General features: G+C 46.8%; 1 protein-coding gene across 1 annotated transcript in view; it reads left to right on the top strand.

Annotated features, from left to right (window-relative positions):
• ABCA13 (ATP binding cassette subfamily A member 13) overlaps positions 1-14,749 on the top strand; it is a 345,366-nt gene that overhangs the window by 27,220 nt on the left and 303,397 nt on the right. The window contains exon 8 of the mRNA XM_071215039.1: positions 10,104-10,298. Within this exon, the coding sequence (XP_071071140.1) occupies positions 10,104-10,298 (195 nt within the window). The remainder of the gene's footprint in view (positions 1-10,103; positions 10,299-14,749) is intronic.

The raw sequence follows: 14,749 nt of genomic DNA, 5'->3' as shown, positions 1-14,749 counted from the left end.
ATGATATCCATTCTCCCCCAGCCCCTTCTCCCATGCCTAGAGGGTTGGTTTGCTGCTGTGCAGATAGTACAACTGAAGGAAAACAAGGAGTGATAGGACTGGTAAGGGACCGAAAGGGGTCTTTGTCCAATGCCAAAACCTCGAGATCTTTAATTTCACTGTATTGTCTTTCTTCATGGCTGGAAAGGACAAATTTGCTAATGACATTTATTCCAGTGATTCCCATCCCTGATGCATGACTCCCCTGGGGTGGCTCTGCTTGGTTCAGTGGGTGCTACAGAGTTCTCGAAAATACCCCAGAACAAAAGCATCCCAGAGTACCTCAAAATCAACTATGATTACCTCTAATTCGAGAAGAGAATGTGGTGGCCCACTGTACACCAAAGGAGTCATGACAGGCAGTGTCCTTTCCAGTGTGGTTGAGAATCACTAATGAGGGCAAGTAAAACAATAGTGACTGAGCTATCTGAGAAACCTGCTGTTATCTCCCTTGGGTGCTGTAGGATGTGGTAGGAAGGTGAGCTGGGTCATTTTCTCAGCAGAATAAGATGTTAAGGTGCCTATTCTGCCTTTTTGATTCTACAGTAACGAACGAGGATGAGTCCAAACATGCTGAGTGGGATTAGGAGGAGGCAAGTAAGTGAATTTTAGGCCTGCCACAGCAAGTAGTCATGTGGCTCAGCAGGTGTTGTCCTAAAATGTCCTTTCGGCACTTCTAGTTGGGGTTTTGCCTTCCTCTGCAGAGTACCTTCCAGAAGGAGGGGCCATTAAGGTGGCTCTCCAGGGAGCATTTGTATTGACAACTAACTGGGCCCCAAATGACACTTAATTTTTTTTTTTTTTAATTTTTTTATTTTTTATTGACTTTGTAATAATATTACATTAAAAATATATATGTGAGGTCCCATTCAACCCCACCCCCCCACCCCCCCTCTCCCCCCCCCAACAACACTCGTTCCCATCATCATGACACATCCATTGGATTTGGTAAGTACATCTTTGGGCACCTCTGCACCTCATATACATTGGTTCACATCATGGCCCATACTCTCCTCTATTCCATCAAGTGGGCCCTGTGAGGATTTACAATGTCCGGTGATTACCTCTGAAGCACCATCCAGGGCAGCTCCATGTCCCAAAGACGCCTCCACCTCTCATCTCTTCCTGCCTTTCCCCATACCCTTTGTCCATTATGTCCACTTTTCCCAATCCAATGCCACCTCTTCTATGTGGACATTGGATTGGTTGTGTCCATTGCACCTCTATGTCAAGAGGAGGGTCAGATTCCACCTGGATGCTGGATGCAATCCTCCCATTTTCAGTTGTAATCACTCTAGGCTCCATGGTGTGGTGGTTGTCCTTCTTCAACTCCATCTTAGCTGAGTGTGGTAAGTCCAATGAATCAGATTGTAGGTGCTGGAGTCTGTTGAGGCTCAGGATCTGGCTATCACATTGTCAGTCCAGAGATTCAAATCCCCTAAATATATCTTAAACCCCAACATTAACTGCACCTCCAGCACATTAGCATGAAAGTCTTATGAAGGGAGATCCCATCTGAGTCCAGATTCATCACACATAAACACCATTTCCAAAGAGGGGCCATCTGCCCTGGTAGTTAACCCCATCGGCCATGACCATAACTCCCATGGGTCTCTTTAGCCCTCAAAGGAACCAATATCTGGGGGTTGTATCTGCTTTATCTGTCTCTCTGACTCTGGTCAGTTGTGCATGAGGGCAAACCTTCTGCCAGCCTCCAGACTCTTTTTTAGAAACTCGTAGCCATATAAACTCATTTCTCCTTTCCATTTCCCCCTTACTTTAGGTCAAACAGCATTTTAAAGTCATGGTATTTTATGTAGACATGGATATTCTGCTGATCCGCATTGAACCTTCCGTATAAGGTCATTTTCCAGTTGCATCATCAGTTGGTAGTTGATAGTGGTCCCTCGTTGCCAGGGAGGCTCATCCCCGGGTGTCATGTCCCGCGCTGGGGGGAAGGCATTGCATTTACATGCTGAGTTTGGCTTCGAGACTGGCCACATTTGAGTAACATGAAGGCTGACAGAAGGAAATTCCCAGGCACAAAGTTGCTCTAGGCCTTGTTCTTATTTTGGGTTTATCAGCTCACAAGCATAGTCATTAGCATCTGGGGCTCACTGTTGAACCCTCACTCCCTCCCGGTCCCCACCACTGTACCTGGGAGACTGTCGCTGCTCCCCTAGGGACCACGACAGAGCACCACTGGCCAGGAACCCAGTACCCCCCCTACTGTGGTTTTTAATTGTTGCCACTATGAGTATATCCAAACATTACCATGCACCCTGGACATATGTTCTGTACAGCTCCCTGTCAGTCATATATCACCTGCAAATGACGCTTAATTGAGTCGATACCTGGCAATCTTGTGGTTCATTGGGGCTAAATGGAAGCCTTGAGAAGTAGGTTATCTACATTGAGAAAGAAATAGATTTGAAGCTAGGTATCCAAAATCCAAACCACAGCATCACCAAGTTGCTTACAGTAAGTCACAGAGTATCTGTCTTCAAGTAAAAACTGTCAAAGATGGCTTTTTAAGAACTTTAAGAACTTTAAGAACCCCTGGAGACCATCGGGTGGGGGAGGGGGCGGGGCTTGGGGACGTTTCTCCCACCCACCTGGTGCGCTGTGATGGCCTCTCTTCCTGCTTGGTGCATGGAGAGGGATTTTTAAAAACAGCGGGGACTGAGAAGGAATAAAGATCGCAGAATTAGCTTTGGTTTGAAAATTCAATTTACTGGAACTTGTAAATGGGGAATGCATCCATTCAAGTAGCTGACTCGGGCTCTTCTGCAAGCAGGTCAGGCTCGCCGATTTCTGGGATCCCTTTCAAATTCAATAGCTCACACTTTTGGGGTTGGCACTCTACTGTTTTTGATGCTCACTGCCTGCTTGAGTGAGCAGCCACTGGATGTCACTGCAGTTCTGTCATGAGAGGGCTCAGCTCTTACAAAGCCTGCGCTGTGAGCAGGAGCTATTGCTGCTAAAACATTTGTAGCAGTGCTTTTTAAAAAACAATAGGAGTGATTCCTGTGTCTTCTTCTCCCAACATGTGTCAACATTTTTGGAAAGTTTGGTGATCAGAAAGGGTATTTAAAAAGGTAGCAACTTGCTACTCAGATAAAAAAGAAAGCTGTTTGGATAGCTAAGAAGATCCTTGAGCCAGCATGTACAGATCCTAGGCCACGGATTAATTTATCAGGCTCTCCGATGGCGCTCTGTGGCTCTGCTTTTTCTTAATTGTTGAGTTGAGAGCATTTGTTATTTGTAGTTAATTTCTGATATCTTCCTCTCTGGCCTTTTCTACCTTATTTTCAGTCAGTTTTCAAAAGTAACTCCATGAAATTCTTAATTCAGCCGTGGGTGACCTGCAGGGAGTAATTTACAGTGGCACTACTGCAAAACACCTATTCATTTTTTCATTCAAGATCTTCCTGCATCAGGCATAGATCTATGAGCTGGACTCAGAGTCTTTGCCCTAAGGGAACGTGTGTTCTAGGGATGGAGGCACGTCTTGTAAGCAGACAAATTACAAGGTGCAGAAGTTAAGAGACTAGAAATCCTAAGGAGCACATGGAACAGGGCGATGGGTCCGCTGGGTGGTGGCGGCCACCCACCGACAGCCTCCCTGAGGAGGTGATGCTGGACGTCAGGCGGGGGGGATGAGAAACCGTGAGCTGAGGAAGAGCTCAAGGAGTGAAAGAGGCGCGGGGCGGGAATGAGCAAAAGCGGACAAAAGCCAGGCTGCACGCCCTCCCATACCTGCCATTTTCCTTTCCCGTCTTCTTTCCCTGGTCCCCGAGAACACACTGTAGACACCCACGGAAGTTTCTCTTTCCCGCAGTCAGGGCTCCATTCTTTAAAGCCTGCAGCACCAACTGAACCCCGAGATCCTGGCTCAGGATCTCGATGAGACCTGGAGCCCTTCCAGCTCAGCTTTCTACCCTGCCCGGGCACCCCCCTCCAGCCCACCCCTGGGAAGCACCTGTTCATTTTCCGCTGCCGTCCCAAGCTTTGGGCACCCACCCAAATCAGTGGGAATTTCCTCCTTTGCATTAGGCCAAATCTTTCTTCTCTTAACAATTAGGTTGAAGTTTTAGGACCCAGGTAGCCTGAGAACAAGGGAAGGGTGACTCTACTGACTCTTTATTTTCTACTCTACACAATTCAGCTTAATTTAGATGACTTCAGTTTTTTAAAAATCACATGGTCACTTTTCAAAATCCACATTGAATTGTCCTTTCTTCACCATTATTCTTTTTTTTTTTTTTTGAGGTACTAGGACCTTGTACGCAGGAGGCCGGCACTCAAACTACTAAGCCACATGGGCGCCCCTGAGTTGGCTCCCTCATCTCTTTGTTTGTTGTTTGCTTGTTTGTTTTTGACTGTAGTCTGCTCATTGTTTTAGTCATTGTCTGCTTGTTATTTGTTTGGCTTCTTTAGGAGGCACGGAGAACCGAACCTGGGACCTCCTATGTGAGAGGTGGGCGCTCCACTGCTCGAGCAACATTCCTTCCCACCACTATTCTTTTTTTAAAAGATTCATTTATTTATTTATTTATTTATTTTTATTTCTCTCCCCCTTCCCGCCCCAAGTTGTCTGCTCTGTGTCCATTTGCCATGTGTTCTTCTGTGTCTGCTTGCATTCTTGTCAGTGGCACCGGGAATCTGTCTCTTTTTATTGTGTCATCTTGCTGTGTCAGCTCCCATGTGTGCGGCACCACTCCTGGGCAGGCTGCACTTTTTCATACTGGGCGGCTCTCCTTACGGGGCGCACTCCTTGCACGTGGGGCTCCCCTACGTGGGGACACCCTGTGTGGCACAGTACTCCTTGCACGCATCAGCACTGCACATGGGCCAGCTCACCAAATGGGTCAGGAGGCCCTGGGTTTGAACCCTGGACCTCCCATGTGGTAGGCGAATGCTCTATCTGTTGAGCCAAATCTGCTTCCCATCCCACCACTGTTCTTAAGGAGGACGGTGGAGGTTGGGGGAGGGGCACCCAGAGAGTTTTCATGTCTCCCGAGTGACTCCTTCCAAGGGGACCTAGTCTGACTTTCTCTTGTTTTCCCTGGGCAGAAATGATTTGATTTGATGAAAATTTGGTGCAAATATCACTACCCCACTTGAGGCTGGTTATGTGGCTGTATTAGTCAGCCAAAGGTGTACGGATACAAAATACAAGAAATTGGTTGGTTTTTAAAAAGGGTATTTATTTGGGGTAGGAGCTTACAGATACCTGGCCATAAAGCACAAGTTACTTCCCTCATCAAAGTCTGTTTTCACGTGTTGGAGCAAGATAGCTGTCGATGGCTGCAAGAGTTCAGGCTTCCTGGGTTCCTCCCTTCCAGGGTCTTGCTTCTTCCTGGGCTCAGGGTTCCTCTCTTCCTGGAGCTGGCTTCTCTCTCCTCTGTGAGCTTACTTCCCAGGGCTCCAGCTTAAGGCTTCAGCATCAAACTCCAGCATCAAAACTCCAACATTAAGAACCCTTGCATCAAGAGCTCCAGCTCTTTCCTCTGCGATGCCTTTTATCTGTGAGTCCCCACCCACCAACGGGTGACCTAATGACATGACTCAAACAAAGCCTTAATCGTAACTCAGCATGACCAGTAATAGACCAGATTACGAAGATAATCCAGAATCTATTTTTGGAATTCATAACCATATCAAACTGCTACAGTGGGTGAGTCCTGTTTGTTCTTAGCAACAGTGCTAAAAAAGTGGCCTGGCACAATTTTTAGAGAGAGAGATTCCTTACAGAAATTCGGCAAACGTTTCGTGTCCTGCCTGTCAGGGTACGTGAAGTCTGTCTTCTGAAAAGCTTCAACAGAGCGTTCTTGGTGTAACACTTCAGAATAGAGACTGATCAGAATCTGCTCATTCTCTTCATTTTTAGATTTTTTTTTTTCCCCAAAGAGAAAAAGAATAATTATCAGAGTCAGGATCTTCCAGGCCCTGAAGACTTGGGTCAGGTGTGTCTCCTGGAAAACACCACCATTATCCTGGAGAAACTCATTCTCCTTTAACCCCTCTCTCACATAATGAGACTCATCTGGTGTATCCAATTAAGTGCCCCCTCTCATACGCCAGCGCCTCCCTCCTTCCTTGGTACCTGGTGGCCTGGGGGCTCATAGAGACCAGGGATTTTCTCTTGACCATCCTTGGATGCTCCCAGGAAAGAGTCACTAAAATGTAGTGAGATTTTGGGGCCCTCCTCACTTTAGGTCATCCAGCACGGGAGGTGTGTGGAGGCCGTGCTGCATTCGCTGCTCACTTACGGTTCTGAGAAGCGAATGTTGTGCGGAGGGCTTTGGAATCTTTCGCTCCGCTGAGAAAGCTGCTCCTCCTTTGTAGGCAATGTGGTGCTGTGACTGGCTCAGGTCACGGGGCTTAGGGGCGAGTGGGCCTGGCTCCACCCCAGGTCCTCCCGCGCCAGCTCCAAAGGGATTACAAATTAACTGTTGTAAGTCCATGACCGCTTGCTGATGACTTCTGTTATTTCCTACCTGCAAATATTTTTAAATCTAAATTTTAGGATTCCCATTGATCTCTGCAAAAACACTTCTTGCTAGTTTGGGCCAGTTGTTTCAGCCTTCAGGGTAATTTTGGCTGTGATGCTACAGTGCAAAATACCATTGTGTTGGGCAGGTGTCGTTCAAGTGGTTGAGCGCCTGCTTCCCATGTACGGATTCAATCCCCGGTGCCTCCTTTAAAAAATACCATTGTCCCTTCTCCTCCTCATCAGTCACCAAAGAGATGAGCACATCTTTTATATTTTTGTTCAGGTCGTTAATGATCACAGGCCAGGGCAGTGCCAACTAACACCTGTTTATCAGTTCGTTTGGACTCCTAAGTCGGTCATAGTGTGTCTGTCTGGTAACTTTGCCATCAAAAGAAAGTATCTTTGCGTTGTGCGGCTCACTGACTGGGACTCTGGCAACCTTGTTTCCAGCTACCACCTTTTTCTTCCGGTGCTCACTGCTCACGCATCTTCTGTTGAATCATCCATGATCAGAATTCTTCCAGGGGAATTATCTGTCTGAAATAGCGGTTGTCATTTTCTCTGTGTCTGATCCAAAGCTGTAGCTAGTGGAACCGTCATCCCGTTTGAAAGGACAAGGGGTACTGGAAATGGAGAGAGAAGGCTGCGCAGGGAGGGCACCGGGCAGGCGCAGTGACCTGCCGTGGAGGACTGTGCCAGCTTGGGGGTTTGTCCCAGCGGCCAGCGGAGCCCGGTGAAGGGCCTGGAGGCCGGCGCCGGGGACACAGCCTGGGAGGGGACGGCAGTGGGCGCTAGATCCCTTGTGTTTGCTTGTTGTAGCCTTGCCAATGGAAACAAAGAAGGAGTTACTCATTCTCCTTTCTCTCCCCCCTTTTCTTACATTTAATTATATTTCTCAAACAACAAACCCTAAGTCTTATTCATCTTTTTTTCTTTAAGTATCCTATAAATTAAAACTATTCTTTTTTTTTCTGCTGGTAGCTGCCTATCAATCATAATGGCAGTTTTTGAGAACTTAATATATCCCATGCCCTGTGCTGCCTTATGTACGTGACCCCATTTAATTCACACAACAGTCCTTTGGTGTGGGTCTTATCACCTCCATTCTATAGATGAAGACACTGAGGCTATTATTAAATATTAAATACGTCTCAGGACGTCAGGATTCAGGATTCAGCTCAGGCTGGCTTTACTCTAATTTCTTAACTCGTACTGCTGTCTTTCTACCATGTGACTTCGATCCTTCTAGACAAATCCTCATACTCGCCCCTCTTCTAGGGTGTTCACCTTTCACTCATGCTTTTAAACTGTGAGCATATCAGCGCTCGGGTGGGACAGTACTAGCAGGGAACCCTCCCACTTCTCTCTGACATATATAAGATCCATGTTTTTATTTTGTATTTGCCTGCTTTCATAGCCTTTGATTTCACAGACTTTAATAGGGCAGAGTCCATTTCTCTCTGTCTTTCCAGTTCTCCCACCTCACTGCCAGTGTTTCCTATTTAGTCCTCATTAGGCAGAGAATAAAAGTCCCTTTCAGCATTGTCCTGCACCTCCGAGTATAAAATTAGCAGCTGGGCAAAATCAAGACCCTCTCTGATGCAGTGCTCTGAACACAATTGGTTCTGCAGATGTCCAGTAAACAAGCTCCTTTAAAATGCAAATACCTCTCCTGTTATCATTTTCATTTTTAAAAGAAGCTTTTGAACCGAAATAAATAGTTAGTGGTCTGAGTGTTTGTGTCTGTGTGTGTTTTGGGTCTCAAAGTGGTGGGCGATGTCTGCTCTAAATCCATTTTTTCCCGGAGAAGCGAAACATGAACAGACAGGAAAAGCATGGACAGTTTGGCATTCTGTGTTTCAGACAACTTTCCATATTAGCCTCAGCAAAACAGAAGCTGGAAGATGTCTGTTTTTACTCTGAAAAAGTATCACATATGGATATTTCAAACCAAATAAAACTGAGTATTAGTTTTGTTTATTTTTCCCACCTGCTTCCAGATGAACCATACAGGAAAAACAGGCATAATAAGAATCTTAAAAGATAAATGGTAAAACTTAGACCACTGTAAGGGAGTGACAGCAAATATGCTGCTGGAGCTATTGCTCTTATGAATTACGTGACTGTGGAGCTTCCTAGTTGCCAGGGCAAAAGAGGAAACATGGTCAATCATGTGATCCTATCTGCTTGATAAAAAAGAGCTGTGTAAAATTTTTGAGAGAGTTTTTCCCCTTGGAGTTAAATTCTAAGAAATTTACTATATATGAACTTATGAGGGATTATTGTGTGATGTATTAGACAATAACTAAGACAAAGATTCTCCAGCAAATGCCGAAGACACCTTCATTTGACTGTTTCTGGTTGATGCTCACTAAAAGCCTGGAGCATGCTTCTGGAATAGGGGGTTGGAATGAACTCCATCTTCCAGAAAAATTTCATACAAAAGCCTATTTTATTCAACTGATCCAAGAGGGGATGTTCTAATGAAAGCATAGGGTGGATGTCCACAGCCTACCCCAGAACCCCCACCTTGGACCCTCCACAGGGGAATCTACCTTCTCCTTCCACAGAACAAGTCTGAAACAAAGGAAACCCTTGCCAAGTTGTGCCTACTCCAAGCAAGGCCCCTGTGCAAACGGGCTTCTTGGTTAATTAGGAATGAAAAGACATCATATCTTTCTTAAAAAATCAAAAGGTACATGAGCTATTAGTACCTTCTGGTCATTCTATCTCCTAATATTTGTGTGCCTTTTATGGCATTATATTAAAGCTTCTGAGGAGTTCCGTCTGACCTCAAGTCTCCTTATAAATGAGCGATAACCCGTTTTACAAAGGGCTGACATGCTCGCTGCACTCTTGTCTAAACCTTCCATAGCAGTCCTCTGCCCCAAGAACAGAGATTCAGAACAGGAAACGGGTGCTTCTTCTGTTTAGTTTTACAACTTGGTGCATTGCAAAGGTCACTAATGGAAACTCGTGCAAACGGAGACCCACCTCTGCTCCTTTCCCCATTCTATGTGTTCCTGGTAGACTGGATACTAATGTACATTGTCCCTCGGTCCCTCCTTCCGAATGTATTTGATTTTTCCTTTTAAGACTTCTCGCAAGCTTGGTAATATGGTTCCCAACGTGGAAATGAAGGAGGGGAGTAGAATAGTTTCACACTGATGAGCGTGACAAGTGAAAGCTGCTTAATTAAATGCAAGGGGTCAGGCTTCAACCCAGAGGAGAGGCGCAGGCTCAACCTCAGAGCAGCAAAGGGGAGCGGACGGGGGGGGGGGTGGGGGGGGGGTGGGGTGGCAGGGCAAGGGCGTCTTGAAGCATTTGGTACATTTTATGATGGTGCCTCTGGGTCATCTAAAAAGGGCGTGCTGCTTAAAAAGACAGAGAATTGGGTACACGACTTAGAAACATTTCCATCAAAAGTGTTTAAAATGGGACCGCGGTGTTGGGTTCCACGTTTCTGCAGGAAACGGGCTCGGATGCCGAGCCTCGGCGCAGCCCTGCACTGGTGGCCTTCCACGGGTTAAGTGGATTGAATTCTGATCCGTGTCCTTTCATACAGGTTCTCTCGAGTGCCCTTACAGTGGCTTTTTCTGGAAGATGTGATCAAGAAATTCTTCGTCTCCTGCTGACATTTCCTGAGGATGAAGCGTCTCTCTTTGCCACGAAGGAACTGTGCGCCCTGCCCTGGGACAAAGTGTATCCCCTGATGGTCTTGATGAGCCGAAACCTGGACCTGCGGACTTTCATTTACAAAGTAAGGGGATGGCGCCCCCTGGGGGCTGGGGGGTCCTGCGTGGGCGGCGCCGCTGAGGAAGGAACTGGCCATAGGCGCTGCCGCACCCCAGCCAGCAACTTTCCTGGGCTTTGGCTAAGCTCTAGGGTCACCTGTTTGCTCACTTCTGGTTTGCGGCGTGCGGAGGTTTTGTAGGAATAAAAGGATGCTTGGAAAAATATTTTTTGGACGTTTCGCCTTTCATCACTGTAGATGTTGCCCTGTATACAGTGGCAAGGCAATCTCTTCTATTTCTTCCTTAGTGTCTTACATAATTTGAAAAAATTATGTCCTAAAAAAAGTCCCATCCTCTAAACCTTAACTCCCCTCAAACCTGGAAAGCCCAGCCCAATATTATCCCTATGCCCCCATCTTACCCCTTCACTGCACAACAATTTACATCCACTTTATGATAGATTTTGCCTGTTCTGATATTTTTCATTTTTTAATACCCCAATTTATTTTAGTTTTCTAAATATTTATTTATTTAATTTCTAATCTTTAAACCTATCATTACTATTTCATTTTCCTATTCATTGAATTTGACAATATATTAGGATTCATTTTTGAAGAAGTTTTGGATCACAGAGGGATTCGATAATGGCAGGGGAGGAGCAGTAGTGTGGGGTGTCATTGATGGGGGATGCATGAGTGGGAGGGAGTTCTCCAGGGCATGTATATAGGGTATATAAATATGTTTGGATGTTCGTCAGGTATTGACATAGTGGGTAGAGTTTCACACAACAGAGGGAGTGCTGAATTTCCATCCTGGGAGCTCTGTCACATTCCCAATGGAACAGCAACCATCCCTCAAGTGCAAGGTCAAAGATCAGTGAAGAAGGATGGTCCAATGATGGACCTTTGATAACAATGACTTATGGGCCTGTGTGCTTGAAATTTCAACATGGACTAGAGCTGCAGGGTGCCTGAGAGTTATCTCTTGAGAGCCTCCATGTTTCTCAAATGTGGCCATTCTCTAAGACAAATTCAGCATATAAATGCATTACCTTCCCCCAGTGTGGGACATGACTCCTGGGGATAAGCCTCCCTGGCACTGAGGGATTACTACCAAGCACCACCTGGTTATACAATTAGAAAAAGACCTTGAATAAAAGGGCGAAATGTTAAAGACAAATGAGTTTCTATGGCTAAGAGAATTCAAAATGAGTCCGGGTAGGTTATTAGAGGGGTTGCGCTTATGCACATCAACAGAATCTCAGAGACAGCCAAAGTAGATACAACCCCAGGTAGTGGGGCTCCTGAGGGCTATGGAGTCTCCCAGGGCCTACAGTCATGACAGATAGCTCTGGAGTCCAGTGCTTTGCCAGTGGGCCCTATTTTGGAATTTGTGCTCCTGAGTGTGATGGAGCTGAACTCAGATGTTTCTTCTTTACACATGCCTCATCTGTCACTTTTACTGAACCTGTGGTTGGTGCTGGGGTTGGTATATGCTCAGGAGACTTGTATCTGTGGACTGTCCATGTGCTGCCTGGGCCCTGAGCCCAGCAGAGTTGCAACCTACTCTTCAGTTCGTTGGACTTACCCAGGTCAGCCAACAAGGAGGTGAGGATGGTTAACCACCACACTAAGGAATGGAGAGAGTCTATAACTGCCAGCAGAAGAATCCTATCCATCAGCCATGTGGGATCTAAGCCCCCTCTCAATTTAGAGGTAGAATGGGCATTGCCATCCCAAGGTCCTCAGGATGTAGGAATAAAATATGGATTAGAGTGGACTTACAGTATTCTACTATAGAATTATTGTGACTCTAGCAATGGGAGAAATTATATCATTGATGTGCAGTCAGTGGTCTCTGGAGTTGCTGAAGACAGAGAGGGAAGAATAGGTGTGACAAGGGGGTATTTTCCAGACTTGTAGGTGTCCTGAATGATATTGCAGGGACAGATGCTGGACATTATATATTCTGCCATAACCTACTGAATGTACTGGGGGAGAGTGTAAACTACAATGTAAACTATAATCCATGCTGTGTAGCAATGCTTCAAAATGTATTCAACAAATGCAATGAGTGTGCCATACTGATGAAAGAAGTTGATGATGTGGGAAGAGTGGGGGTGTGTGGGGAGTAGGGTACATGGGAACTCGTATTTTTTAATGTAAACTTTTGTGTAATTACGTATTTTTAAGAAAAGATGATAATAATAATAGTGATAATAATAAAAGATACTCGGGAAGCCCTTCAGGGCCAGGTGAGTCAGGCCACCTGGGCATTTGGCGCAGTGCTGGCAGCGGTCTTTACATTCAACTTGGAAGATGGAAGCACACAGGGCTGCAGAACCTGAAGGTCAGGGTCGCCTTCCTGGAGATGTTGAGGAAAGCTGGGCTTGCCACCCCATGTGCTCCCGAGGTGTCCAGGTGGCTGCTGTCCACCTTGAGCCATGCTTGGGTCCTGGGCATGTATTCCTTCTGGGCATGAAGGAGCTGGTCTGCCCAAGGCTGGTGAGCTGTGGGGACACAGGGTGGACCTCAGGTTCCTGTGTCCATCCGCTCTTTTCCTGCTTCCTTGGTAGTACCAGACACAGTGACATGAAGACATGGAAGGGGTGGAGCAAAGCATGGATAATGACATTTGCGGCAAATTACCGAAAACAAAGGGCAAATTCAGCAAGTCCAGGGCAAGCCTGGGAGCCATCCATTTGTGGACTGCTCCACACCGGTACCTCTCCATTCCCAGCCTTGCTCTCATGTGCTCAGATCTGCCTCTCTCTAAGTTCTTCCTTCTTCTGGCCTCCACTGTTGGAATCTTTACTTACCTTTCCCGAAACTTCAGTCTCCACCCTTAAGGGTTGGCCTTGTTCCAGGTTCCCTTATTCTCCTACTAAGGGTGTGTTTTGTGAAATTTGGGTCAATTAGACATGGGGTTTTTAGGCAGTCTACACCCAGGAGAATGGTCTTGGGGTTCAGGAGAGGGTAGATTTGCCACCCCATTCTTCTAAACAGTCCAACTTTTTTTCACGGTCTCCATCTCTTCTACTACTGCAAGAATCCCGTGGGTAAATGTTGGATTAGACACACGTGCACACACACGTTCCAAAAACAAATGTTCCTCCTCAGAACTAGTGCATTTTAAACTCGTCAGGGGAGGAGAAACATTTCCTGAATGTCCTCGTAATTTGCAAGGCCACCGTTAGTTAGCTCAGGAGAATGAGCACTTCAAGACCATCACCTCAGCGGGTTAGTTCTGCAGTGACTGTCATCTCTTCTTCCCAGCTTTCCAGTAGCCCTGTGGGGCCTGCTAGCCGTCAGGTCATCAGGGCCCACTGATGGTCCAGCTGTATTTTATCTGACCATTCTGTACACACACACACACATACACAACCTGGCCAGCGATTTGAAATTAGCACTTCTAAGGGCCCAAATAATTATTTTGACACCGGCCTTTGTCCTCACCAAGATTTCATTGGATGATGAGGTACTGGGTGGGACCCAATCCCCTAGCTATGATAAAAAGGTCACTGTTAATGATAATTACTTCTATGAACGTTGATTCATACATGATATGGCTCTGAGATGACAGAGCTTCGGGACCCACGGTGATAGGTGTCAAAGCAGCTCTACCTCACGCCAGGATGCCTTTTGCAAAAACAGAATTTGCCGTAGTCTTGTGACATATTTGTCCAGTCGGCCGGTGACGTGACTGAATCCAGTTGCCCCCAGCATGCGTCGGGGTCTCCGTGTGCTGCTTCTGAAGGGTGGTTAGAAAGGCACGTGGAGACGGTGACAAAGCCTGCGTCGCGTCTCCGTCGCTGGAGCCTCAGCGGGCAGAGCCGCACTTACTAGCAGAGCCGCGTGCGTGGAGGACGAGCTGGGTCAGCCGCAGGGCCCGCGGCGAGGTGGCGGTGGCCAAGCTCGAATGAGCAAGAATGAGAGGCACAGCCATCGGGGTCGTTGGTCTGAGTCTGAAAAACCGAAATCCCCAGAGCCAGTGGCCTGCAGGGTGAAGACACCTACTGTGGGCGGCAGCGGCCCTTGTCCATTCACCTGACAAGCACCTCCTGCGCGGCTCAGCCGGCCAGATGCCGTTCTAGTTCCTGTAGCTCCAGAAACAGTCAGGACAGGCAAAATCCCCGCCTTCGGGGAGTTTACATTCCAGAACAGGAAACACACGAGTAAGAAGGAAGAGGCACCAGGCACCGTGTGCCGGCGGGGCTGGGGAGAGGCCGTGTGGGCTTGAAGGGCCCCGGGGAAATTCCTGGCTGTGTGCCTTTCTAACCAGGAGACTGAGGAAGGTGTTTAAGCTCCTTGAGCCTCAGTTTTCTCATCCAGAAAATGAGCGCATTCCAAAGGTGTTAGGAAGATTGAAGTGAGGAGTGGACGCTTTGAAACAATAAAGCAGTACATATAGCTGAACTATTTTATATATAAGTGTTTTATTTTGCGTCCCTTCTCAAGTTTCCACTTCAGATACTTCA

The sequence above is a fragment of the Dasypus novemcinctus genome, chromosome 5 (genome assembly GCF_030445035.2).
Source record: "Dasypus novemcinctus isolate mDasNov1 chromosome 5, mDasNov1.1.hap2, whole genome shotgun sequence".
In the NCBI taxonomy this organism is placed as follows: domain Eukaryota; kingdom Metazoa; phylum Chordata; class Mammalia; order Cingulata; family Dasypodidae; genus Dasypus; species Dasypus novemcinctus.
This window is presented reverse-complemented; position numbering and strand designations above follow the sequence as displayed.